The sequence below is a fragment of the Fukomys damarensis genome, unplaced genomic scaffold (genome assembly GCF_012274545.1).
Source record: "Fukomys damarensis isolate Sample0158 unplaced genomic scaffold, DMR_v1.0_HiC HiC_scaffold_25, whole genome shotgun sequence".
Lineage (NCBI taxonomy): Eukaryota > Metazoa > Chordata > Mammalia > Rodentia > Bathyergidae > Fukomys > Fukomys damarensis.
Window position 1 is genome coordinate 27,154,138 of NW_022900937.1, and position 25,533 is coordinate 27,179,670.

A 25,533-nucleotide genomic window follows, 5' to 3' on the forward strand; every position below is an offset into this window, starting at 1 on the left:
CGATCACCAATCCAACAAAATATATATTCCCTAAATTCCCTTCCTCTCATTTCCCATCTTCCCAACAGCACCACCACAGCCATCTGCATAGGAGCCATGAGGACCAATCTAGTCCACACTATACCACAGAGGGACCAAGTGAGGGTCTCTGTGTGCTTCTCAGCTCCTGAGTCCACTCTTGCAGGTGCACCTGGGATGGGATACAACAGTCTTCCTCCTGAACTGAGCACACGATCATCTTAGAGCCATGTGCGATGTCTCAGAAACTCACCTTGGGAAACTTTCACCTGGAAAAGACCTATGACTCTCATTTTTAAATTGGAGCTCTTCCTTCCACAGAGACTCCCGTGCTACCCAAAGAGAGATTCGTGGGCTTCCACATTCCAAGAGTGAAATTTTTTTGGATCTGGAAGAAATCTTTGCCTGTGAGATGGTGAATCTCCATTGGCATAAAAGAGAGATCCAGCTCTCTGTGGCCCTTGCTATGTCCCATTGTGTGGATCTGGATGTCCCCTCTTAACATCATTCTGGACCCTAGAGCTCACTGTATTGAGAAGTGGCAGAACACTGGGTGGGTCATGGGGCACGGGACATATGCTTTATGTGGCTTCATGCTATTTCCTGTTACTGCATTCATAGCATGAGAGCAGGGTGAGATGAAGGTGACGTGCCCCTTGTGCTTGCCTCTCCTGCCTGTGCCTCCATGCCTGATGTGCTGTGTTCCAATAGCAACCTGCTAGGAAATTTTTCGCCTTCAGATCATTCAATCAAAATAAACTTTTTTATTTTAAAAATTGTGTTACTCTGTTACAGGAAGTAAAAGTGCATTCAGGCTGAACTTCTGAGGATTCCCTTCTCTTACATTCGGGGGGTGGATATGTTTATGATAGGAGACTGTCACTGGGGCATTGTGTTGGACACAGGCCTAAGGGCAACACCAACTTCCTAAGACCGAAACGCTCTCCTCCCTATCTCTCATCCCTCCTCATGCCCAGGCACAACTCCTCCATCTACTCAGACTCTAGTGTTGGTTACTCAGAGCTTAGTCCACTGCTGCTTTCTTTCCCTGTTTCTCTCTCTGGTCTGGTACCCATGTGCCAAGGGAGCTTCTGGTCACAGTGAGGTTGTCACAAGAATCCCCAGCCTGCTGCTTGCTGTCCCCTCTCTGTGCATGTGGACTTCAGTGAATGCCTATCCAGGAATCCTTGGAGAGGGGTCAGGTGCTTCACCAAGGTAGTTCCATGAAATTCTCTCCAGCCCCTACCAGTATTCAATTTAACCTTTGTGCTATTGTTGATGCTCCCTTTACCACTTTAGCCAAGGTGACAGAGTTATTGCTTTCAATTGGTTATCTCTGTGGGCTAATATCTGGCATGCCTGGGAATCATAAACAATACTGTGGCTTATTCATGAAGAACAGAGGACTGCACCAAATAGGGTATGACACCCTCTCTCAAACAAGTGGAGTTTACATACCCCCCAGAAAAAAATGGCACAATACTCACATTTCCATTTGAAATAAAAATAAAAAATAGGAATAGCAGAAATTCAGCAGAGCAGTAACTCATGCCCTTATCATAATTTCTGCCACATAAAGCATATAATGATAAGAAACAGAGGGATTGGGGAGACCCAATATTAAAGCTTTGCTAATGTCAGTATACATGGGTACTCTCCCCATCTTGCCTGTGGATTTTCTCAGTAAATATTTCATATTTTTGCATCTCCAACTTCCTGTGTTCTCTACTACAGCTTTCATTCATTCCTGGACCTCTTCGCATGACCGTTTTTCGAGCTCCTGGAAAGGACGCTAATATTGTCACACATATTTTCCTGACCTCTCACATTGTCCTTTGAAATCTGGGTGAAACTGATATAATAATTACTATAGTATAATATAATAATTATAATATATATATAATTCCAATAATTTTTATTGCTCATGAGTAAACAACAATCACCATGAAGAAAGAAAAAATATGCTGGCTGATGAAGCAGTAGCTGGGCCTCTTTCAACCATTGATACAGTGGCTGCTGAAAGTGGTTGAAAAGCTGAGTATCCCAGGAACTGATTCCTTAAGGAGCTCTTCTCAATCTTGTGGCCACTGGGCTCTCCTCTCATACGACATGTTTAAACAAATGCATGCTTGGTCCTGCAATGTGTGGGATCTTACTGCTGCCTCGAATGGCCTCATGGTATCTACTCTAAGTCCCCAGTATCACACGGTCCAGTTTTTGTGTCTGTTGCCATATTTTTCAAAGTATATTCAAGCAGTAACATGATATTAACACCTTCTCTTTTATATGTGAAGTATTTCCCAATGTGGATATACCAGTGATTATTTTCACCAGCCTTTATGCATGGACAGACTTAGTTTCTAAATTGTGATTACAACTCAGGATTTTTATAGGAAAGTTAGATTGCATGATTTTGTGCTAAAGTGTAGCTTCAACACTCCTAGAGAATTACTTAATGAGAGAAATCATATGATGGCTTTCTTTTGGCAATTTCAGAATCTATTAAGTTCTTAGTAGACTAGGTATGAAATATCTCAATCTAATCACCAATTTTGAGGGCTCTAGTTTTTTCACATCCTAATCTGTACATGCTACTATGTTTTAATCCCAATCATACAGATGGGAAGAGAGTGCATAAACTCGGAGTTATTTTGTAAAGCAGATAAACTTTGACAGAGGCACTCACTCTCTCTGTATTCTTTGACGCATATAAAATTTTAGGAATGGCAATTCCATAAAGACAGAAATACATTAGTCCTCACTTTGACTGGGAGAGAGACGGAAGAGCAAGTATAAAGAGTGAGAGCCGAAAAGTATGGTGTTCATTTAGCAATTTAGAAAAAAGACTTATAATGTCATTGAAGGTTGTGTCTTTTCTGTTTGAAATGTACTGATGAATAATGGAGATTTTTCTTTTAATAGCTGTGATTATTAATGCTTGAAATAGTAAAATAAATTTGTTAAAAATTAAAGTTTTAGTTATAAAATGTAAAAATAATATAAATGTTATATAAAACACTATATATAAATGTTAGCTTGCACGAAGAAGCCGTAATGAAAGAGACAGAGCTCATTATTATTCCATTTAAATACAAGGAGAGAAATGCTCACCAGGAGATGAACGGGAAGGAGAACTCAGGTGAAGTCTCCACAGGGCCTCAGTGCCCCCTCTCCTGTAATGAGCGCCTGGAAGGTCCGGATCCTCTGCATCCTGATCTTGCTGAGTGCTCTGCTCTGGTCCTCAGCTCCCTTTGGAGGGATTCTGCGTCCGCTGATTGGCTGAGCATGGTCTGATGGTCCTGATCACTGAGAAATGAGGTTTGTGCCTGGGCTCAGGCTGACAGCTTCTCACTGCGGATTCCAAACTCCTACCAGACTTTCACCAGGTTCCCTGAGACTCCTTAGGATCTGGTCCTGATGATCACAGCAGAATCATTTTTAGCTCGTGTTAAATTGTGTTTGGTGTAGTTGAGAATGGGTTCTCCTATTTTAAAAAAAATGTGACTAATGACACATTTCAAGGGTAAGGACGGATATTAGCTATCAGAGTGTCTGGGAATAAGTATTATGTTGAAAAGTAGACTCAGATACTAACTAGACATCTTGGTTCTCTCGGTATTCCCAGCGCCCCCTGCTGGTCCTGAACGCCCCTGCAGGGAGGTTTGTGTCTGGGCTCACAATGATGTCCCCTCACTGTGTATCTAGCGCAATAATATAAGGCCGAGTCTTCCGTCCTTAGGTTCATTTGCAGATAAAGAGTGTTCTTGGCGTTGTCTCTGGAGATGGTGAATCGGCCCTTCACGGAGGCTGCGTAGTTTGTGGTACTACTACCCTGGTTAATTTCCCCAAGCCACTCCAGCCCCTTCCCTGGAGCCTGACGGACCCAGCCCATCCAGTAGTTACTGAAGGTGAATCCCGAAGCCACACAGGAGAGTTTCACGGAACCCCCAGGCTGCACCAAGCCTCCCCGGACTCCACCAGCTGCACCTCACACTGGACACCTGCAAACACAGAGACATCCTGCTCAGGAAACTGTCACACTTGTCCACTGTTTATTCCCTCAATGTCTACTCACTACCTCAGTATCTCACGTTCACCAGCAATTACCTTTTAAGACAGCAACAAGGAAAACCCAGCTGAGCGTAAGTTCCATGGTGAGCCCTCTGTGCTCAGTCCTGATCACCGAGTGGGAACAGCTGGGCATCCAGGGCTGGGCTCCTCTGCAGAGCTGCAGGGTCTGGGCTGGGCTGGTTTTCATCAGCACAGTGAGGCCCTATTTACATGGCCTCTGGCTATATACTCAGCTCTCATGTGGATGCCTCAGCTAGAGATGGCTGCAGAGCACATGAGCGTGTTCTGGGAGATATTTTGTAACATTCAAAATAAGGACATATGATTCCTTACTGGTGCTTGTGTTGTGATGGATTCTCAAACTCATTAGTTTTCTGGTTTGGCCATTCCCTAAGTTTTACCCATGTGAATCTAAAGCAAGAAGCAGAATAGATGAGCTCAAATGTGATAAGAACATCTCATGTATTATTGGCATGTATGCTTCTCACAGTTCTTACGCGCTCCACGAGCAAAATCCCAGTCAGAATCGGAAAGCTTAGTGATGTTTTCCAGACCTCTTCTCCCAGTGAGAGAACATGAGATGATTGTTCAGCATTGTAATGATTCCCTAAATAAACAGACAACCCGGATTCTTCAGGCCTATACTCAAGTCTGATATAGCCTGTTTTTTACCAATCTCTGCCCTAACATTTCCCTAAAAAATTATCTGATTGATATGCAATAACTTGAATGATGACTTATTGAAATATACTTTAACAAAAATATACAGTTTGTTAACACTGGCATAATCCTTCCCACGGTCATATAGGCATGCAAAAGGACTCATAAATTCGCCTACAGTTTTCTATCAATTCTTCCTCCTGTGTCTTCCTTTATTCCAGGACTTTCTCAAATGAAACATTTATTCCAGCATGAGATAATCTTCTTTCAAGGTGACAACATCCACAGATTGATTTTGAATGACAGTGATGAGTATGATGATGGATTCCAAAGCACAAAACTTTTTAAATTTCTGTATTCTGTCTAGATTTTGCAAGTTGAGATTATCATTCCACTTAAATGCATACAGAGGGGACAAAATAACAATACAAGTAAATATATCTGTTTTCTAGCTGAACACAAACCAAAAACACACACACACACACACACACACACACACACACAAACCTTGGAGCTTGGCTCCTTCCAAGTGACTTGTGATCAAGGTACTGTGTGGTCACCTCACTTTATTTAATGATAAGACAGAGGAAACTCTAGATAAGCACAGGAAGACCCTCCCTCCCAAGCTTCCTTCTCAGGACCTGTTCCTGGGGACCTTGCTGGTTTCTGTGGATTCTCGACGTCCACAACTTTCTCTGCTGGTCTTAAAAATTCATTTCTCCTTGGTCCTGAGCACCCCTGTAGGGAGTTTGTGTTTGGGCTCACAGTGATGTCTCCCCACAAGATCTCTTACACAGTAATGCACAGGTGTGTCCTCCATGGGTACTGAGCCCCACTACTGGAAAAACTAGTTCTTGGATGTGTCTTGGGAGATGCTGAGTTGACTGTCAGGAATGCTTATCAGCTGTGCCTCCATTAAAACCATCCTGCCCCATCCAATGAATCCCCTTTCTGGGAGGTTGAAGTATCCAGCTCCTGCAGTAATCACTATTGTTGTAGTAACCAGAAGATACAGAGCAGAGGAACAGGCCAAGTCCCAGCTCTTGCACCTGCACCTAGCAAAGGATGGTGGGATTGAGAACAGAGTGTGTTTGGAGCTCGGGTGCAGAATCCCCACACCTTTCTGTCTGAGCCCTGGGACTCTCATATCTGGGAGCTGCCGCCAGAAAGAGGAGGAGCCAGTGTTGTTCCATTTTCTATCACATTAGCAGTATATTTTTCAGAACATTATCTTAAATTGTGAGGACGAAATTAAATTTAAGCAAACGTGTGATGTGACTTCATCTGAGATCTGAGTGTCTCCTGCAGCGTTTGCATGTGGGATGCGCTCTTGCATATGAAGGGGTGAGGGAGACACAGGAGGTCTCTGTTCTGGAGACTGCGCCTGGGTGGAGGATTGTGCCTGAGCCCTCCAAGGGCCAGGTGCTGTAACTGGCTCCACTGCCTAGGTCCTCACTGCAGGGAGGTTTGCATCCAAACTCACACTGAAGTCCCCCACTGTGTATATTTTACACTGATGCATATTCATTTCCTTGGTTCTCAGGGTGCTGAGTGCTCAGGAAACATGACTCTCAGAAAAGCCACAGATGCAAAAAAAAAAAAAAAGCATGGAATAATTGCATATTGCTTAAAGGCCTTGGAAAAAAAATTACCAAGGCTTTTAAGACAGAATTTTAAAAGACTTAAAAATGCAATAAGGATATAAATGGAAGAGCTTACCTAGGGCTCCTGAAAAATATTTTACATGGGTCTTAGGGAAATCTGTATTTATATGATCGTGAGATACCAATCATTTAGAAAAGCTAAGAACAAAATATTCACCCAAAATATCCTGAGGAGACTAAGGGAAAGAGGATTCTTATTCCCTGCTGCTGAGAAAGCCGAATGGCTCCTCCACTGGGGAAGACACCTGGGGATTCCTCATGGAGGTGAAGACAGCATCTGAGGGGTTCACCCGGCTGAGCTGAAAACCTCTGTGCTCACACGGCATGAGGATGCTGCCCTCGGCCTCATCCCCTCCGCTCTCCCCACCGGATGCCTCCTGGACTCCCCACTCGTGCTCAGCTGTGAGGACTCCTCCCGTCAGAGCCTCCACCCCTTGTCTGTCTGCAGGCCCCACTGAACCTCAGGATCCGTCTGTCCTGCTCCTGATATTCACTCAAATGTGTGCGACACACATGGTAATGTGGGGGAGACACGACATCAGACATTTGTCCAAACACGCAGAATGCACAAGGCCAAGGAGGGACCCCGTGGAGAGCCACGACTGGGAGATGATGCTGTGTCACTGAGAGTCCAGTCCCGGAACACAGAGGACCACGGTGAGGGTGCTGCTGGGACAGGTTGTATGTACGGGGCAGAGGGGCAGAGACTCAGGGGAAACCTCTGGACCCTCTCCTTCACATTTTGTGAACATAAACCTGCAGCATAAGTAGAATCTGCTGAACAGAAATAGCCAAGGCATTCTGGGAGACAGTCTCGCCACTTTTCACAAGTTAAACAGGACATTGCCATAAGGTAGAAGAACTTTGTTTTTAGTTACTTCTCCAACTGATTGGAAATAATATATGTCTGCACAAAAATTTCTCTGAGTCTTACAGTTTGCATGTAGGCTGCCTGTGGTATGGATGTTTCCCTATAAAATTAGAGTGCGTGCACATTTGTATCATTCCTATCCTTAGTTACTTCACTCAGGGCAGAGACTCAGGGGAAACCTCTGGACCCTCTCCTTCACATTTTGTGAACATAAACCTGCAGCATAAGTAGAATCTGCTGAACAGAAATAGCCAAGGCATTCTGGGAGACAGTCTCGCCACTTTTCACAAGTTAAACAGGACATTGCCATAAGGTAGAAGAACTTTGTTTTTAGTTACTTCTCCAACTGATTGGAAATAATATATGTCTGCACAAAAATTTCTCTGAGTCTTACAGTTTGCATGTAGGCTGCCTGTGGTATGGATGTTTCCCTATAAAATTAGAGTGCGTGCACATTTGTATCATTCCTATCCTTAGTTACTTCACTCCAGCCTTTAACTCTCACCCCGAAGGCAGCTGCTCCTGCCTCTAGGATTTCTGACAGACTCAGGATGTGGTCACCACACTGTGTCTCTCACAGTAATACACGGCTGTGTCCTCAGACTTCAGACCGCTCAGCTCCATGTAGGCTGTGCTGGAGGAGGTGTCTGCAGTGAGGCTGACCCTGTCCTGGAACTTCTGAGCATATTCAGTATTTCCATCCTCTGGATCGATTCCACCAATCCACTCCAGACCCTGTCCAGGGCCCTGTCGCACCCAGTCTATGTAGTAGTCTGTGAAGGCGTAGCCAGAAGCCTTGCAGGAGATCTTCACAGACTCCTTGGGCCTCCTCACCTCAGCCCCAGACTGCACCAACTGCCCCTTGCCATGGGCACCTGTGGAAAGAAGACCAGAGTTGGACGCAGGACCCCTGAGCAGCTATGGTCCCTTCTGTAGCCCTAGGACTGGGTGTCATCTCACTTTTCACAGCTGCCACCAAGAAGAGGATTCTCCAGGTCCAGTCCATGGTGAGGAGCTGTGCTCTGTTGGATTCTTCAAAAGAGGGTGATGGCTGTGGAATGCTCTGGGGCACAGATATATCCATATTCACCTCAGCAGATGCTGCTTATTTGCATATTCATGAGGCAGAAAACTTCTTAGCTCCAGACCTAATCCAGCCTGAGAAAGAGGACAAGCAGCAGTGTGGTGCTGGTGTCCATGTCCTTATCCTGTCTAAGGAGATACATCTTCTCTCCCTTGCTTAAAAAAAAAAAAAATCTGTGCATACCGGCCTCATGTTCCTGAGGATGAAGGCAACACAAGAGAGCTCTGCTCTCTCAACTCAACTGTGAATGGCCCATAAATCACCTGATCCTCCTCTTGGCTATCAGTGGTCTTGATGCTAAGCAGCTGTATTGACCAGGGCCTGCTTCCATCAGGTATCAACATAGCTCACTGTTGTCTCAAAGAGACCGACACTATTCGTCCCACATGAGAACTCACAATGGTGCATGAGTCGCCAGGCCTCCTAGAATGGTATCTACATCAGTTCTCTGGATTGATGGTTTGCCATCTGCTCCACAGGAAGACCCTGGGTCTTCAGACCAGACCTATGATGTGTGCTCTGGGGATGTGTTTACGATCCCCTCAAGGATGGGACTTGAATGTGAGTCTCATGACTCAGGTTCCAAAATCTTGCCTAAGAATTGGTGTTAATTTTATTGTGGACTCATTCACAATGGAAAAAAACAGAATTTTAGGGTTTTCATAGAGATTATATTGACATCCACTCTTCTGCATCTTTACCCACTTATTGGTCCACAGGGTCCATTCATCTGTCCAACGCTCTGAGCCTCCACAACCCTGCCAGGCACTCACTCCTGGTGCTAACACCTAGACCTGAGATTGAAGATCATGCCTCTGTGATCTGAGTGTCTCCCAACATGGTGTGCCATTGCAGGTTAGAATAATCCATTCTGTGTTCCATACACTTGCTAATGAGATACTCAAAGCACTAGAAAGCTGATTTTTGTGGTTCATCTTGTATGATCCAGTTTTATTTGTCCTATAGACTATTTTGACCCCTAAAGTTATCATGCAATGAAGGGTGTTACCTCTGTATTCATGATACTTTTTGTCCAAGAAGAATAAAGTTGTGGAAAAGTCCTCAGAATGTCTGACTGGAGAAGGCTCTGGGTTCATTTCTCAGGGCTCAATCTTCTCCCCTCATCTCAGAGGCCCAAGGCATCTATTTGGAGCCTCACCTTGAAAGTCTCAGGAATCTGGAGGTCACAAGTGATGTTTGTGCTCAGGAGCTCTTATTGACAACTTAGTCCTCCAGCCACCCATCAAATCACCACTAGTGTTTCCTCCAGTGTGGACCCCGAACTGCTTCTGAGCCAGGAAGAAAGGCTCATCTGTTATTATGGACATTCCTGGCCCTCCAGGTTTCTTCATGTTTGTTCAGTCTACAATTTGATTTCTTTCATGAGCCCATGAGAAAATAAAAATGTTTATTTTCTCCAGATTTTTGTAGAATTGCATATGCATGTGATAATTTTCTATGTATTCACAGGTTTCAGTAAAATCCAGAAGTGCTGTCAGCGGCCAAATATGTGCTCTTTCTTGAGTTTGGGCCCAAGATCACTAATGGAAAATGACATTTAGATGATCACGAATAAATCCACAAAGACACAGAAAAAGGAAATGGAAGATATCCTATCAGGGAAGAGGCACAGCCCCAACCTGAGCTCTGGCTGGGACCCCGCAATGCTGGGGCCTAGACCTCAAATGTCAAAGAGCAGAAGGGACAACATTCTGAGCCCAGGAAGATAGCTGGGTGGTGAGCATCTGAGAGACATCCTCTCAGGCTCATGAGAATCAAAGCCCACTGAGTGTGTGAAGAGAATCCCTCCAATAAAGAGTCAGCTGTTGGCAGTAGCTGGCATTCCTGTTATATCTAGATATCTTTTTGTGTTTTGGACTTTTATTTCCCTACTAACTACTGCACGAAAATATATTAAAGTGTGGCTTCATGATACAGCTACATCTTGGAAACAAGAAAAACAGCAATCTGCACTTTGACTACTCTCTCCTTTGGTGCATAGATAGCCCTTGACTGCAGTGGGTCTGAATGTATGGTCCCAACTGTGGGCATTAGTATTACTTGAGAACATGTTAGTTCAAAGTTTCTGAGTCAGAAACTCTAGAGATGGAACCAGGAGTCACCTGCAGATGATTCTGATCCTCCTAAAATGTAAGATCTTTGGCATTTTTTTGATATTTATTAAATATTTTATTTAAAATTCTTTACATGAAAAAGAAGGTACACAAATACAGAATACTTTGCGATGACCAAGGCAGTACTCTACATGACAAAAATGAAAACAACACGAATTTATGAAGTAAGTGTACTGGCACTGAACAAGATACTTGAAATTTAATCCAGGGTGCATATGCATACAATGATCTGACTACAGGCACGGGCAAAATAAAATATTTCCTTGAGCAGTGAAATGCCAACCATTATGACCATAAACTCCCTAATTCCTCTGGTGAACACTTTGAGAGACCTTCTATACAACAGGAAAAGAACTGGCAAGACATTTAAAGACTGCAAAAAGAATCAAAACATATTTTAATGCAATTCTGCATAAAATATACACAATCTTACTATTTAAAAATAAAAAAAAGAGCACCCTGACTAAAGGTGAAAACCTCATAAAAGCGAAGTGCTTATCTTTTGTATATCTTTCCTAGAAACCTGGTAAGATTTTGTTGAGGGGAATAAGGAAGATATCTAATGAAGTCATTCATTTCAAATTTCTTCAAAAAGATTCATAAAGTTGTAAATTGCTGCTTTTGCCATCTTAAAATATTATAACATGAATACACTTTCTACTATTTACCTGGAGAATAAAAAATAACTTCAAGAAAGTGTTTCTCAAAATGAGGTCCAAGAGCCTTGAAGAGTTCTAATGTGGACTAAGTAATAAACATGTTTTAAAAAACTCTCTGTGTAATTATTCTGTGTTCTGAAGTGCACTAGAGCAAAGGGCAGTGCTTAAAAGCCAGATAATAAACATACTTCTGACATGTTAGAATTCTCTATAATTTTATGTTGTGAATACTGCTTTTTGTTTTCAAACCAGTTCCAGGCATTTAGAGAAACATATATGCCTCAGAAATGAACATGTGAATGTCTATAAACACTTTCCTTTATGTTTTCATTACTTTCAAGCTTAGAAATTGAAAGAAAAGACAATATATGTCTAAAAGCTTTGGAAAAGTTAGAAATGGGGCACTTCAAAAAAGAAAAGAAAATTTATTAAATGCTTACAAATTTTAAATCATTCTAATTTAAAAAATAGGTAGTTCACCTAAAATTAAATTTTACTAAGAATGTATCATTGTAACTTATTTAGACAATGATGGTTACATTTCAGGTCCTTTGCATAAAAATAGTACTAAGACAGGAATATTATATCTGGAACTTTAAATAATGAATTGCTAACCGGTAATATCAATAAAAATATTTTGAGCAATTTTGCCCCTGAAATGAAATCTACTACGTATTTCATGTGTTATCCTACTAAATAAAAACAAACTTAACTAAGGAGACATAACCATAATAAAAGTATTTTATAAAGATTAATTAAAAATGGCTATAATTGTTTAGATTCCCTGAAGGCTACATACACTGGGCTCCAAAAAGTATAGGTAATATGGTTTGAGATTAACAACATAGGTAAGACATTCTACTAAAAAGACAAATTATTTTCCCTTATAGTGAAAAACTAGAAAAAGTATTACACGGTCTCCATTCAACAAATGAAATGTGTTTCCACGTTTGTTTAAGAAGCAATTGCCTCATTGTTATTCAAGTCAAATAGTCAAAAGCAACTCTTATCAACAAAAAAATTCAACCTTCCCTATTATGGACTATAACAGGCCAGTATCACATTGAAATGTAACTATACAAAATAAAATCAGCTTTTAGACATCTATACAAAGCACTTTAGGATGCTCTGCTATACAAGGTGATGCATTAACTAGGAGCTCAGAATCTTTCTTTAACTCAGAGAGCATCATGGCCTCTTCTAACTCCAGCGGAGGTGACTCAGTGTATGGGACTCCTTCTTCCTCTACCCAATTTGTGGTGAAAAGGTGTTTATTGTCCAAACACCACACATCTTGACCTTTATCACAAAGGTCCTCAAAGGAGTTGGGATTCTCAAAAGACGCTGTCATGATGTCTCTTCCCAAGCTCAGGACTGATGGGGTAGAGGTGTGGGTGGTGGAGGTGCCCGGGAAGAAGGGGCCATAGACGGGTTGGCTGCCCAGGAAAATGGGCAGGAAGGGCTTGGTGAATGAGTGTAGCCTGGCTGCCTTCATGGACCACACTGGGCGGAATTCCACAAGGCTCTCTGTGATGTTGTTTCCAATAGCGTTGGCCAGGCCTGGGTGGATGTACACCAGGCTTCTGTGCATCTCTCCGGGCCTGGTGTCTATGACTTCTGTCTCCTCCCCCGGACTTTGACTCTCTAGGTTTTCTGTGCCCTGCTCTCGGGAGACCTGCCCAGAGCGACTGGGTGTTTCTGGGTGTGGTGATTCTTGCCCTGAGCTCTTCCCAGCTTCTGTGCCAATCGTATTTGGGTTTAGGGAGACTTCACTGGGGCACCTTGACTTTGGTAGGTCACTGGTGGTCACTACCGGGGAGACCTTCCCTGGGGTGTCTGTGACACTTACAGTTGTGTCGCTGCTGCAGTGAGGCCTGCGGCTTCTGGAAGGTGTCAGCCATCTTCTCAATTTTTCACAGATACTTTCTCTGCCTGGGGTCCTGAGGCTGCGGCCTCGCGAACTGGAGAAGCAGCTCAGCATGTTCGCTGTTGCCGTCTCCGGCCAACTGAACTTGGGCGACGGCTGCTACTGGGTTGTGACGCCCGTTGGGAAGGGTTCCACGTTCTGTTTGGAGATGTTGCCAAGGAAGTGAGCTTACGTCTTGGGGTTCCACAACTTCAACCCCCCCTTTGATAAGATAACACTATGGCCTATCTTTTTCTTCATACTAAGTAAATCAGTGGCTCTTAACTTAGTATATTATTTTTATGTAACAATTTTTTAAGTTTCCTATGTGTGTATCATCTGTCTGTTTGTTTTGTACTTTTGAAATACTAGGACTTGTACCCTTTGTCTCCACACAAACTACAGGTGTATCTTCAGAGTTTTCTTTTTTTTTCACATAGGCACTACAGATTTCATAAGTCACAGAATTCGTAACACTGGATTCCACCTTATGATCGTCTTGCCTCCGCCAACCAGAGGGCTGGTATTATAATCCCACACCATCCTGCCTGATTCACTGTGCTGTTTTGAAACAGCAAAACTAGGAAGACTTTCTGTGATATCAGGCATTGGTGATATTTTCAATTTTAAAACATGTGCATTGATGCTTTGCATGTGGTGGGCACAGTATCAAGGGATCTTTAACATATAAAGCAGGCAGTGCGGAGGATTTACATTTAGAAAACTGAAATTTAGGATGTTTTTCTTCCATTGATTGATTGTATCATCATTTCCATTTTATTAGGTAGTGAGACTTTCTAGAAATTTCCACAATAATTTTGCTTAAAGATACAATTGCTATGGGGAGGGGAGGAGGGGGTGAAGGGAGGGCAGGGACAAGGGGAAAAAAAGGAGAACCAGACCTGTCAATTAAAGTTACAGGATCCCAATAATGAATGTAACTATACTTTATGCCTAAAATGTACCAATAAACTCAATAAAAAATGGAAATGGAAGGAAGATAATGAGAAGATTTAGAGATTTCAGAGATCTTGAGGAAGGTGAATTCCAGGAGGTCTGAGGGAAGATCCGGCCTCAAGTCGAGTGATGCATATTCTGGAAGATGGGCTCATGTGAGCTAGAAATAACAGGGCCATCATTTCATACAGGACACATCAGTCATGATTGGGCTCCAGGTGTGGCACAGAGCTCTCTGAGGAGGGGAAATGCATTTGATTCCCAGGATGAGCGTTGATGAAGCCGTGGTAACACCTGCAGTGTAGAGGTCTATGTGTGAAGACTTCTCCTCAGCTCTGACTTCAGGAACTCTAACTCTGTGGGGCTGAGTGTCCTTCTGCTCACTGTACACACACTTTACAGAAATCCAAAAACACACGAATGACATTATGAACTACATTGTTATTTCTGATCATTTAAGGAAAGCTTAGGTTTAGAAAATTTTCTGATCAATACAGAAATAACAAATACAGAAAAGGAAATATATAAAGGCAAAATTACAAGAATCTGTTAAGGAAAAATGATTGTTATGAAACAGGAGTATTTAATCTTAAGTGTGCTGCATTACTGATACATAGATGGAAAGATGGGACGGAGAGAATGAGGAATTAGGAGAAAGCAGAGGAGGAGAAAGAACAAAAAGTCCAAAGATAGAATCTTACAATTCTCTGTTTATACACCCCATAAAGAAAGTGAAGTTCCTGTTCATGTTCAGAAAATATGGACAGAAAGACTTCACTGGAGTCTTTGACCCTGCCCTGAGTTGAGAGAGGCTGCCTCTGTGTCCCTCTGCCCTGAACACAGTGGTCCACATGGTGCTGGTGCTGATCCTGGGACAAGGCCTCCTGAACTGGCTACATAAGAGAGTGCTGTGTGTACTCAGACCCTGTGGAGAGGGATGTGAAGGATTTAATTCCCTAATCTGAAGCATTTATTTCTGCATGAGACAACTCCTTGTCATGGGGATGAAATTATCAGATTCATTTTTAGGTGACAAAGATTCAGCATTCAAAAGAATTCTAAACTCCGAAATTCCAAGAAACTTTGAAGTGCATACAAGTCATATTTACTTATTTAGCAAAATCCAAGTTTAGGAGATGAAGGAAGCAATTATGTAAATATGTACTTGTTCAATTAAATTTAAAAGACAATCTCTTCTTGGAACTTGGTTACTTCCTAAGTCGTCTGCAGCATATGTGTTGCAGGGTCTCCTCAGATGATGGTAAGACTGAGAGGAAGCCACAGGGGTGGACAGGAAGCCCTCACTCAGCTTCCTTCTCTGCACCTGCTCCTGGGACCTTTCCTGGTGCTCAGTGGATCATTCGAGCCCTCTGCTGGTCGTGGCCGCCCTGATGGGAGGTCTATGTCTGGCCTGCATTGACGTCCTCTCCCTGATTCTATTGCACAGTCATACAAAAGCTTGTCCTCGGATTTCAGACTGATAACTTGGAGAGACAGCACGTTCTGAGTTTTGTCTCTGGAGATGCTCAATTGGCCTTTCATGGAGTCTATTTTTAAATTTTTCAGTGCTTCTTTTTATTAGCACAGTTTGCAGCATTCAGTGGTTACATTCATGGTGAGGAGTCAGTACACGAATATAACCAATTTAATTCTTCTATACCCACTTCTCTTCCTTTCCCTCTCTCCTTTCCTTCATTTCTTTGTCATTCTCTCTTTTACAAAATATGATCGAATTTCCTATAGTTTTATTCTTATTTAGTTTTGTTTCTCAGGTAAGAGAAGTGATGTGATATTTAAGTATTTGTTTTTGATTTATTTCACATACTTAACAGAATAATTTTGTAGCTATTACTCGGACAGAGGACTAATATGAATAGTCTATTAAGAACACAAAATCTTTTCAAGAATAGCAAATCCACAAAGACTGAGAAAGATTTTTCTTCACTTAGAGCAGGAGAGAGAGGGAAATGCAAAAAAAAAAAAGAGAGAGATAGCTAAAAATGTATGGTGTTCCTTTGGCAATTTAGGAAAATTACTTAATATGACATTGTACTGATGTTTGTACTTGTTTCACCAGGAAATGTACTGATCAATAATGGACATTTCACTTTTAATTAATGGGAATGTTGACAACTGAAGTAGTAAAATAAATTCAACAAAAAGAGTTCCTCCAGCTTTAGTTACAAAAGGTTAAAAACATTATAAATGTTATCTAAAATATTATATATAAATGTTACCATGCATGAAGAAGACCTAATGAAAAAGACATAGGGCCCATTATTGTTCCACTTAAAGAGAGAGAAATGACTCACCAGGGATGAACAGCAAGGAGAACGCAGGTGAAGTCTCCCCACATCCTCAGTGCCCCCGCTCTTGTTTTGAACCCCTGGAAGGTCCGGCTCCTGCGCATCCTGATCGTGCTCAGTGCTCTGCTGCGGACCTCAGCTCCCTTTGGAGGTAATCGGCTTCCCCTGGTTGCACTGGGCATGGCCTGCTGGTCCTGATCACCGAGAAGTGAGGTTTGTGTCTGGGTTCAGACTGACTGCTTCTCCCTGCGGATTTCAAATTCCTACCAGACTTTCACCAGGTTCCCTAAGACTCATTAGGATCTGCTCCTGAGGACCACAGCAGAATCAATTTTATCTGAACTGTTGCATTGTGCTTTGTACAGTTGAGAATGTGTTCTCTTATTAAACACATGCGACTAAGGAGACACATCAGAGGTAAGGACAGATATATGAAAGCAAAGTGTCTGGGAATAAGTACTGTGTTGAAAGAAGTCTCAGATCCTAACAGGAAAACAACTTGGTTTCCGCTGCATCCCTAGTGCACCCTGTGAGTCTTGAACGGGCCTGCAAAGAGGTTTGTGTCAGGGCTCACATTGATGTCCCCTTACGCCCACAGGTTATTCACTCACTTCCACTCACATATTTAGTATCTCTTGCTCACCAAAAATTACAAGGAAAACCCAGCTAAGCACAAGCTCAGGAGTTTGGGTTTGGGCTGACATGGATGTCTCCATGCAATATCTTTTTCTTAGTAATGCACAATTGTGGCCAATACGATTACTGAGACCCGCTGCAGGGAAGACTAATTACTGGATGTGTCTCTGAAGATGCTGCATTGACTGTCAGGGATGAAACAGAAGTTATGCCTCCACTAAAATCGCACTGTCCTCCTATTCTGTTCCCTTACCCAGGGCTGATGACTCCAGCTCCTGAGTAATCACTACTGATTCAGTAACCAGAACATGCAGAGTTGAGGGACAGGCCAAGTCTCACCTTTTGTGGCTGCACCTAGAAAAAGACAGAGGGGCTGAGAACAGAGTGAGTTTGGAGCTCAGATGCAGCATCTGCTCACCCTTCTATTTGAGCCCTCAGACACTCGAATCTGGGAGCTGCCACCCGTAAAAAGACGAGGGAGAATTGTTACAATTTCTTTCAGATTAGCAATACAAATCCCAGGGCATGTCTTATGTGTAATGGCACGAGGGAGACATGGGAGGTCTCTGTTTTGGAGACAGCCCCTGGGTGGAGGATTCTGACTGAGCCTTCCCAGAGCCATGTGCTGTCCCTGGCTCCACTGCCTAGGTCCTCTCCCTCCAGGACAGGACTTGTGAGGCAGAAGCTGGTTACAGCTGGATGAGTTCTCAGATGAAAGCGGGCTTTGCATCTATGTAAACTAGCACACAGGGCCCCGGGATAAGAGCACTGTAGGGTTCAGAACTACAACGCATATGTACCTGTGTGTGTGCGTACTCACAACGTACATCCATGGTACAGGTCCACATGTGCACATCGACTTCTGGACACTGCACCAAGTCCATTTCCTTTCTCTGTATGCTAACTGTTCAAATGTGCATATTCCAAAGGTTTTTTAATCTGTATTCCTTATTAGTACTCTACAAGTTTGCCATACATAATCGTTACATTTACTGCGAGGAGTTAGTACAATTTACATCTTCATTCTTCCTTTTTGCTGTTCATCCCGTTCCCATCCTCTTTCTCCCTGCTTCTTTCACTCTTAGTCCCCTTTCCACTCACAAAAGTAATGATGAAAGTAGGACATCATGAAAAGTTTTCGGGCCCACAACTGAACTTGGTCGTACCATTAAATTCTGAGCAAATCTTCTCAAATATGGAAATGTCAATTTTACAGGCTTTGAGTCACTCATTTGACTAGAGTGTTTCCTTGTGTGTGTGAGATGCATTTATACAAATCTATGTTCATGAGTTTCTATGGAGAAAATACTTTTTCATCTCAAACTTTCTTCCCATTTTTTCTGAATCAAAGTAAATATTTATACTTGTGTAGTGTCATTTTTCGCCTCGTCAAAATACAATTTCCTTCTGCACTGAGGCTTTTTTCTGTACTAACGTAAGTTGTTAGGACTTCTAGAATTATAAACTTTCCATTTAGACCGAATTAATGGTACCGATAGCTTGCTTCTGCCCTCGGTGGCTCTGTCTCTTCTCTAATACACTTATACAGATTTAGTTTCAAGGAATCACAAAGAATTTTGCTGCCTTGCACTGGAAAACATTTTTTTGAATCCAAAAATACACAATAGTAAATAAGAACTGGACACCAATAGTAAATAGGAACTGGACGGCTCTAAAAAATAGTGCCCATCACATCCCAGAGCTGAAGTCACTTCAACAACTCACTTTGTGTTCAGCTCTGAAGTTCACGTCCATCTTTGTTCTCTGTCAAGTGGGGAACATGAGTCAAAGCCCAGCTGCACGGTGGAGGAGGATGAAGAGGAGGAGGAAAGGAGAAGGGAAGGAGAAGGAAAAGGAGAAGGAGGAGAGGAAGAGGAAGAGATGCAAGGGGAAGGGGAAGAAGTGGGAGAGGGAGGAGGAGAGGAGAAGCCTTGAGCCCAGTGCATCGATATTCAGAGATAGGGCTTAGAGAGATGTCCAGATCCTGTGGGCAGCAATGACTTCAATAGGTTAGTCCATTGATGTGGTCTTAGCTGAATGGGCTGTTAGAAGCCCAGCCCTCCTTTGAGTTAAGTAGGTCATGAGCACCTGGCTACTGGATTAGGTCTTATTCTCAGCCTCTCTCCCCCTCCTCTACCTTCCTCTCCCCCTACTTCTCTCTCCCTCTCCCTCTCCTTCTCTTCCTCCTTTTCTTGGTGACAAGACTTTAACTTTTTTGCAAATATATCTCATATTGGTATCGTTGAATCAAATGCAATTTCTATTTCGAGCTTTTGGACAATTCTCTGAACTAATTTCCAGAGATATTGCACTTGTTTACATTTTAAAAAATCATTGTGGAAGAGTTTCTTTCTCCACACATTCTTACCAGCATTTTTAGACTTTTGTATCCTAGATGATAGCCATTCTGAATGGAGACGTAGTCTCAGAATAGTATTGATTTACATTGCTTAATTACTAAAGATAGTGAACATTTTTTCATAACTACTTAGCCTTTTATCTTTCATTCTCTTGAAAACTGTCTAATTTTCTTGTCTATTTTTTGAGTGACTCATTTATTATTTCTTTAGGCCGTCATTTTTTGTTGTTGTTGTTTTTGTTGTTATATTGGGGGGACAGGGATCAAATTCAGGACCTTGAACTTGCAAGGCAGGCAGCTGCACCATTGTGCTAAAGCCCTGCCCCTTTAGCATGTAGGTTTTAAAGAAGTTTTTAGAAGAGTCCCTAGCATTTTCCCCATTGTGGTTTATCTTTTCACTGTGAGGGGAATTTGCTTTGCTGTGCAGAAGCTTTCTAATACGATACAGTCACATTTGATTGTTGAAATTATTTCTGTGCTAGTGGACTTCTGTCAGGGAAGTCTTTGCCAGTGCCCATGCCTTCAATTTCCCCCCTGTGTTATCTTCCAGAGGTTTCCAAATCTCTGATTCATTTTTATCTTAGAACAGAGGCAGAGATATGGAATTCAGATTAGGCTTCCTCCAAGGTGTAATCCCCGGGGGAAGACATGCTGTACACAGGAGGTGGATCTAGGTGCTCTGGCCTGAAGTGCTTCCTGAAAGGGATGTTTACTTGACAGCTCGGGTCTGCTCTGATGGTCTGTGAGCTAAGTCAACCATTCTGTCCTGTTTGTCCCACCTCCTACCAGACCCAAAGTTCAGAGCATTAGCACAGGAGGATCACAATAAAATTATTTGAGTTAGCCCTTGAGAAATGCTTTTAACTGCTAATAGAAAGGCAAACAGTTAGTGAATTGCAGGGCTCCATATAATAAACAGTTTTGAAGTCATTTATAACTCTAAACTTTTCATTACTGGGTCAACAAAAATAGAACAAATAGAAAGTGAAAATAAAACCTCTGTTTGGCTCAGCTTTACCTCTTCTGGATAAATTTCCAAAATATTAAGGTCATGGTATTATCATGATATGCGCCTATCCGTATTTGGAGCTGCACAAGCCACAATAGCTAAACCATAAAGGTGGCCTACATACTCATCAACAGAAGAATAAATAAAATGGTATTTAAATACAAGGAGCAGTTGTCAGCCCTAAAGAAGGATAAATTTGAGTGTTTTGAAGGGAAATGGGTGGATTATGGAACCATCATGCTGTTAAAGGAATCAGACACTGATGTGTAAATACTGCATGGTTCTCTAATATGAGAAGGGAAAACAATAAATAATTCAAAAAAAATATGGAGACCGGTTAAGATACAGAGAAGCAGAGTCTGCAGAGAGAGCTTTGGGCAAGGAGGTGGTGATGGGCTGGGGAGGAAGGGTTCCAAAAATCATTGAAATGCAAAGACTCCGCACTAATTCAGCTAGTTGAGTTTAATTTTTATTTAATGAAAATGTACCTTAATTTAAAAGAAAAAATTCGGACCTGGGATTTATCTCAGCTCTTCGGTGATCTGCCTTGCAAGCACTAGGACCCCTGTTCAATCCCCGGCACAAAAAAATAAAAAATAAATAAAAGAAAAAATATGAACTCTTGAAACGCAGGGCAGTTTACTGTCCATGGAAAGGACCTGAAAAGAGCTACAATTGGCAGAATTTAGCTGTGCAAACTGGGAATGTGTGCACCGATGGCTCATTTTTTTCTGCAAGGAGATAATCTAAAAGCAACTGAGAAAATAATCCTAGTTTGGGATTTTGATGTTGAAAGTGATTTTACCCAGTATAGGAATTTGTGCAATGGAATCTGCAACATGCGGAGCCTGGATCAGAGCAGCCTTTCTTTCAATGTTTGTCATTGTCAGAGCAATGACAAATATTTACCTACTGGATAATGAAATAGAAAACGTTAAGTGATAGATTTAAGAGAGATTTCCTAAACAGAACCATAATTCTACATTAAGTAACAAGAAGAATTAACAAACTGAGATCACATCAAATCAAAAAGCATCTCCACACTGAATTAGCAGAGTGAAGAAACAATGGACACGATGAGGAATTTATTTCAAGCTTTTCCTCAGAGGGAGGAATGATACCTAGACTGTATGAAAAATTCAAAAAGATTAGATCGCCTAAAAGAAAAGACCCAGTCAAGAAACAGGCAAGTAAAATGTACCGGTACGTCTCATAGGAAGACATACAAGTGGCCAAGGCATATAGAAAAAGATATTAAACATTCCTGGCCCTTAGAGAAATTCAAACTAAAACAATGTTAACATTCTATCTTTGGCCAGACAGAACTGCCATCATCAAAAAAATCTACTAGTAACAAATTCTGCCATGGCTGCAGGTAAAACAAGACGCTCTTTCTTTGTTGCTGGGAATGTAAACTGGTACAACCACTGTGTAACTCAGGTCAGAAATTCCGTAAACAGCTCACAACCGAAATTCCATAGGACCCAGCTCTCTCTCTTCCAGGTATCTTCCCGAAAGAGCTAAGCACATCGTGCTACAGCAAAATGTGCACACCAGTGTTTATAGCAGCACTATGCATAAGAGCTAAATTCTGGAAGCAGCTTGTATGCCCATCAACAGAGGATGCGTGTGGTATCGAGAGTTAGTGGAATGTCACTCAGCCATGAAGAAGGACGGATTTGAGACATTGTAGGGACATGGATGCACATGGAAAATATAATATTGTGTAAAATGATAGGACACAAAAACTTAAATACCATACAGTACTTCTCATTTGAGTGAGGCAAAATATAAACATAAAGCACAGTAAAGAATGGCTAGAAGGAGACAAGGCAATAGGTAGATCTCTTACAAATGGGAAGGAGTCCAAGAGAACATAGATGAAAAATAGGAGACAGGGAAAATATAAGATATGTACGTGCCATGTACATGAACCTGAAAATTAATATAAATTTTATATATCATAAACATGAGATAAATTCAATAATATCAATGTGAACTAAAACGTGGAAAGGAGATTTAGAGGAGGGAAGAGTCAAGTTAATGATGAATAGGATGGAGATTCCTTAAAGGATCAAGCTGCACTCTATACATGCACCCAGTTCTGAAGTTGACTGTAAACTGGCTGTACTGCAAACATGTACTGATAAGAAAGAAAGTAAAATTTTAAAAATCCAAAGTCTATAGAAGCCTACACTGCAGAAGTTCTTTAGCAAAGTTGGGGACAGGAAGAGAAAACCAGAGTCTAACAGCAAAGCAGACCCAGGATCCTGCACCTGTTTCTGGGCCCAACAAGAGCTCAGTGTGTCCTGCCTGCCCCCTGTCTCCTGGGAGCCCCTGCAGGGAGGTTTGCGTCTGGGCTCACACTGATTTCCCATCACTGTGTATCTTGCACAGTAATATACGGCTGTGTCCTCAGATCTCAGGCTTCTCAATGATAGTGAGAGTTGGCTCTTGGAAGTGTCCCTACTGATGCTCACTCGAGATTGAAGGGCTGAGTTATACTCTGTACCTCCACCACTCCATATCACACCGATCCACTCCAGTCCCTTCCCTGGAGGCTGACAGACCCAGTGCACACCATAATCAGTTAAAGAGAATCCAGACACTGTGCAGGTGAGGGACAGGGTCTCTGAAGGCTTCACCAGGCCAGGTCCTGACTCCTTCAGCTGCACCTGGGACAGGACACCTGGGGACAAGAAGCATCACCATCAGTCACAGTCAAACACACCACACACCCTGTGCTCCCCTCACTCTCCTGAAACTCAGAGACACTCACAGCAGGGAGCCACCACCAGGCAGAGGAGCAGCACCAAGGACTCCATGCTATATGAAGGCTCCTGTGAGGGGAGACTGGGGCTGCTCAGCCAGGTCTGGCTTTTCATCCTGAGCCTGGGGCTGTTTTGCATGGGGAAGGTAGTGAGGCTATAAGAGGTGGACAGAGGGCAGGGTGTTCTGGTCCTTCCCAGGAGAGTGTTTTTCTCATGATGATCCATTGCACTGGGGAGAGGAACACCCCAATGACACTGTTCTGTATCTTCTGTGGTATTCATACTTCTACACACAGAGAAATTGAGTTGGAGCAAAGATTTTGTTTATTTTGAGCACAGTTTTCATTGGCAACTTTAACATGAAAGTGTCCATGCCTGGAAAGGGTTGTAATGTGCTGAGTATATTTACTAAAGCATGCCTTTCCAGAGGGGAGTTTGTAGTGAGGCAGAGAATTGTGTATTTCCTGGGCTCTTGCTGGAGATAGAGAAAAATATTTAAGAATCTGACTATGCTTTCTGTCTTCTTAGTGCCATGCGTGTTCAAATCTCCAAGACTGCCTTTTAAAAACGTATTGCTTCATCCTTGAGGTTAGTCTTCATAGACAACTTCTAGATCTTATTCCCTACATTTTCACAGTTAACTTATTTGGAGAATTTTCTTGGAGTTCATGTGTCTCTGTCTAAGCCCATTCTTGGCATTTTGTAATCAGAGATGTCTACTACTATCTGAAAATGCTGGGATCCTCTCATGGACTACAGACGTTCTGACCTTTCCTCTTAGAACCCTGTCCCTGAAGACTCATGGCTTCATAATGACTCAAGTTTCTAAATGTGCAGCCTGAATAGAATGTTTGGAAAATCACCTGAGCAGCTCACCTTACACCAATCAAGAGGGAGACAGGAGGAAGAAGTAGGGAAATACTCAAGGAGCAAGGGCATATGAGACTTGGTATCTGGCTTCATCCCCACCTGCCTCTCAGAGATGTTGAATGTCCTAGGATGAAGAGGGCCCTGCTCTGCGCACTCAGTGCAGCTCCTCCTGGCCCTGATCTTCAGATGGACCCAGAGAACACCACAAATGGGACCACATTCTGTGTTGGAACATCCCGGTCCTTGTCTCAAAAACCAAGATAGAGAAGGCCAATACTATCAATAATGTAAGTGAAATGTTCATCTATTTCTGAAAAAAAATTCAAGGAGGATTCCAAACTTGTCAACAAATTTTTCATCTACAGCCTTTTTTAAATGAGAGATCCAGATGTGTGTGGAGGTGCAAATCTATAATCCCAGAAGTTAAGACTGTGAGGCAGCAGGATTTCTATGAGTTCAAAGCCAGCCAGGGCTACATAATCAATTCAAGGCCATCCTAAATAACAGAGTGAGACTCTGTCTCAAAAAATAACAAGAAAAACAAAAACAAAGCAAGTGAGATCAGAGATCATTAGATACTCTAGCAATGCAAAACATTCAAAATACTGGTCATGTGAAAGCCTCATGTGAAAGACAGAATACAACCTGAGAAGCAACAGTTTAGAACACTTAGGTAGCCAATCATAAATGAAATGATAAAGGTGCTATGTTTTAAAAATAGAGTAAAAAGCATTCAAAGTCCATGGGCAGAGGTTCTGTGAGTATCACCTGATCTGTATGATCACAAAATCCTAACCTAATATATCTTTTTCCTTGTATGTCCTTGAAATCTCCACATCAGAGCCCGGATGTACAGGTGTATGCTTGTTGTAGCCCATCGTTTTGGCTGGCGTTATCCTCTCAAGTTTAACTTTGAGGCTTCAGAGTGTTTATTTTATATCCCTGTCCTACCAGCGTGTCCTCCATGACGGTGACATTGTGTGTGTTCCCTTCACACCTCATGGCCAGTGCATGTGCTATGACGTCTTGGCTCCATTTCTTGTTACTACGTGCATGGCATAGTGTAAAACTCTGAAGAAAATGTAGGTTTCTTTAATTCAAAATCTCACATTCTTTTATTTTTTGTATACATACAATTAAAAAATAACTCTACTCTCTATTGAGGGAACATGAGATGTTGGTGAAATGACTGTGTCCAGACTAAGATTTCACCGTTGTGTCATACTAGATTGTAGGGCTGTGCTCAAAAGTTACAGGATGGGCTTTGTTAATGGAGTTTGTAGGTCAGCTTGTTGGTCCTCTGTGAGGATCATATGTCTCCTTGTGGAGTTTTTAGGAATTGATCAACACATGAGTGAATGAATTCTGAGACGAGCAGGTTCCCCTCCATCGTGTGTGTGAGGTTCATTAACCAGGAAAGTCTGTACAGGAAAAACCACCACGATCACCCATCCGCAGGGATTCCCCAGGGGACAGCCTGCAACTGTGCTTGCACTTCCAGCTCTCTGGTCTCCACCTGCAGACCACACGGCAGAGCTGGCTCTTTCCAGCCTCCAT

The 25,533-nt window shown here is 42.4% G+C and overlaps 1 protein-coding gene, 1 pseudogene and 1 gene segment (V, D, J or C); all 3 read right to left on the minus strand.

Moving 5' to 3' along the window:
• Positions 1-13,063, minus strand: part of LOC104862019 — a 15,492-nt pseudogene extending 2,429 nt beyond the window's left edge.
• On the minus strand, positions 7,831-8,290 carry LOC104862020. The segment is given in 2 exon segments: positions 7,831-8,159; positions 8,245-8,290. Coding segments are annotated over 2 exon segments (375 nt in total).
• A 12-nt stretch (positions 13,064-13,075) lies between the features above and the next one.
• Positions 13,076-23,172, minus strand: LOC109118062 (Ig heavy chain V region MOPC 141). Its single transcript, XM_033756073.1, has 4 exons — positions 23,115-23,172; positions 22,531-23,024; positions 16,263-16,278; positions 13,076-13,227 (listed from the first exon to the last, which is right to left on the minus strand). Exons 1-4 carry the CDS (start codon positions 23,158-23,160, stop codon positions 13,076-13,078), a joined length of 708 nt encoding a protein of 235 aa, XP_033611964.1. The 5' UTR covers positions 23,161-23,172.
• Between the last annotated feature and the right edge of the window lie 2,361 nt (positions 23,173-25,533).

Coding starts and splice junctions, on each gene's coding strand:
- LOC109118062 (XM_033756073.1), bottom strand. CDS start 23,160: ATGGAGTCCTTGGTGCTGCTCCTCTGCCTGGTGGTGGCTCCCTGCT. Junction 23,025..23,114: donor CCTGGTGGTGGCTCCCTGCT/GTGAGTGTCTCT, acceptor TCTTGTCCCCAG/GTGTCCTGTCCCAGGTGCAG.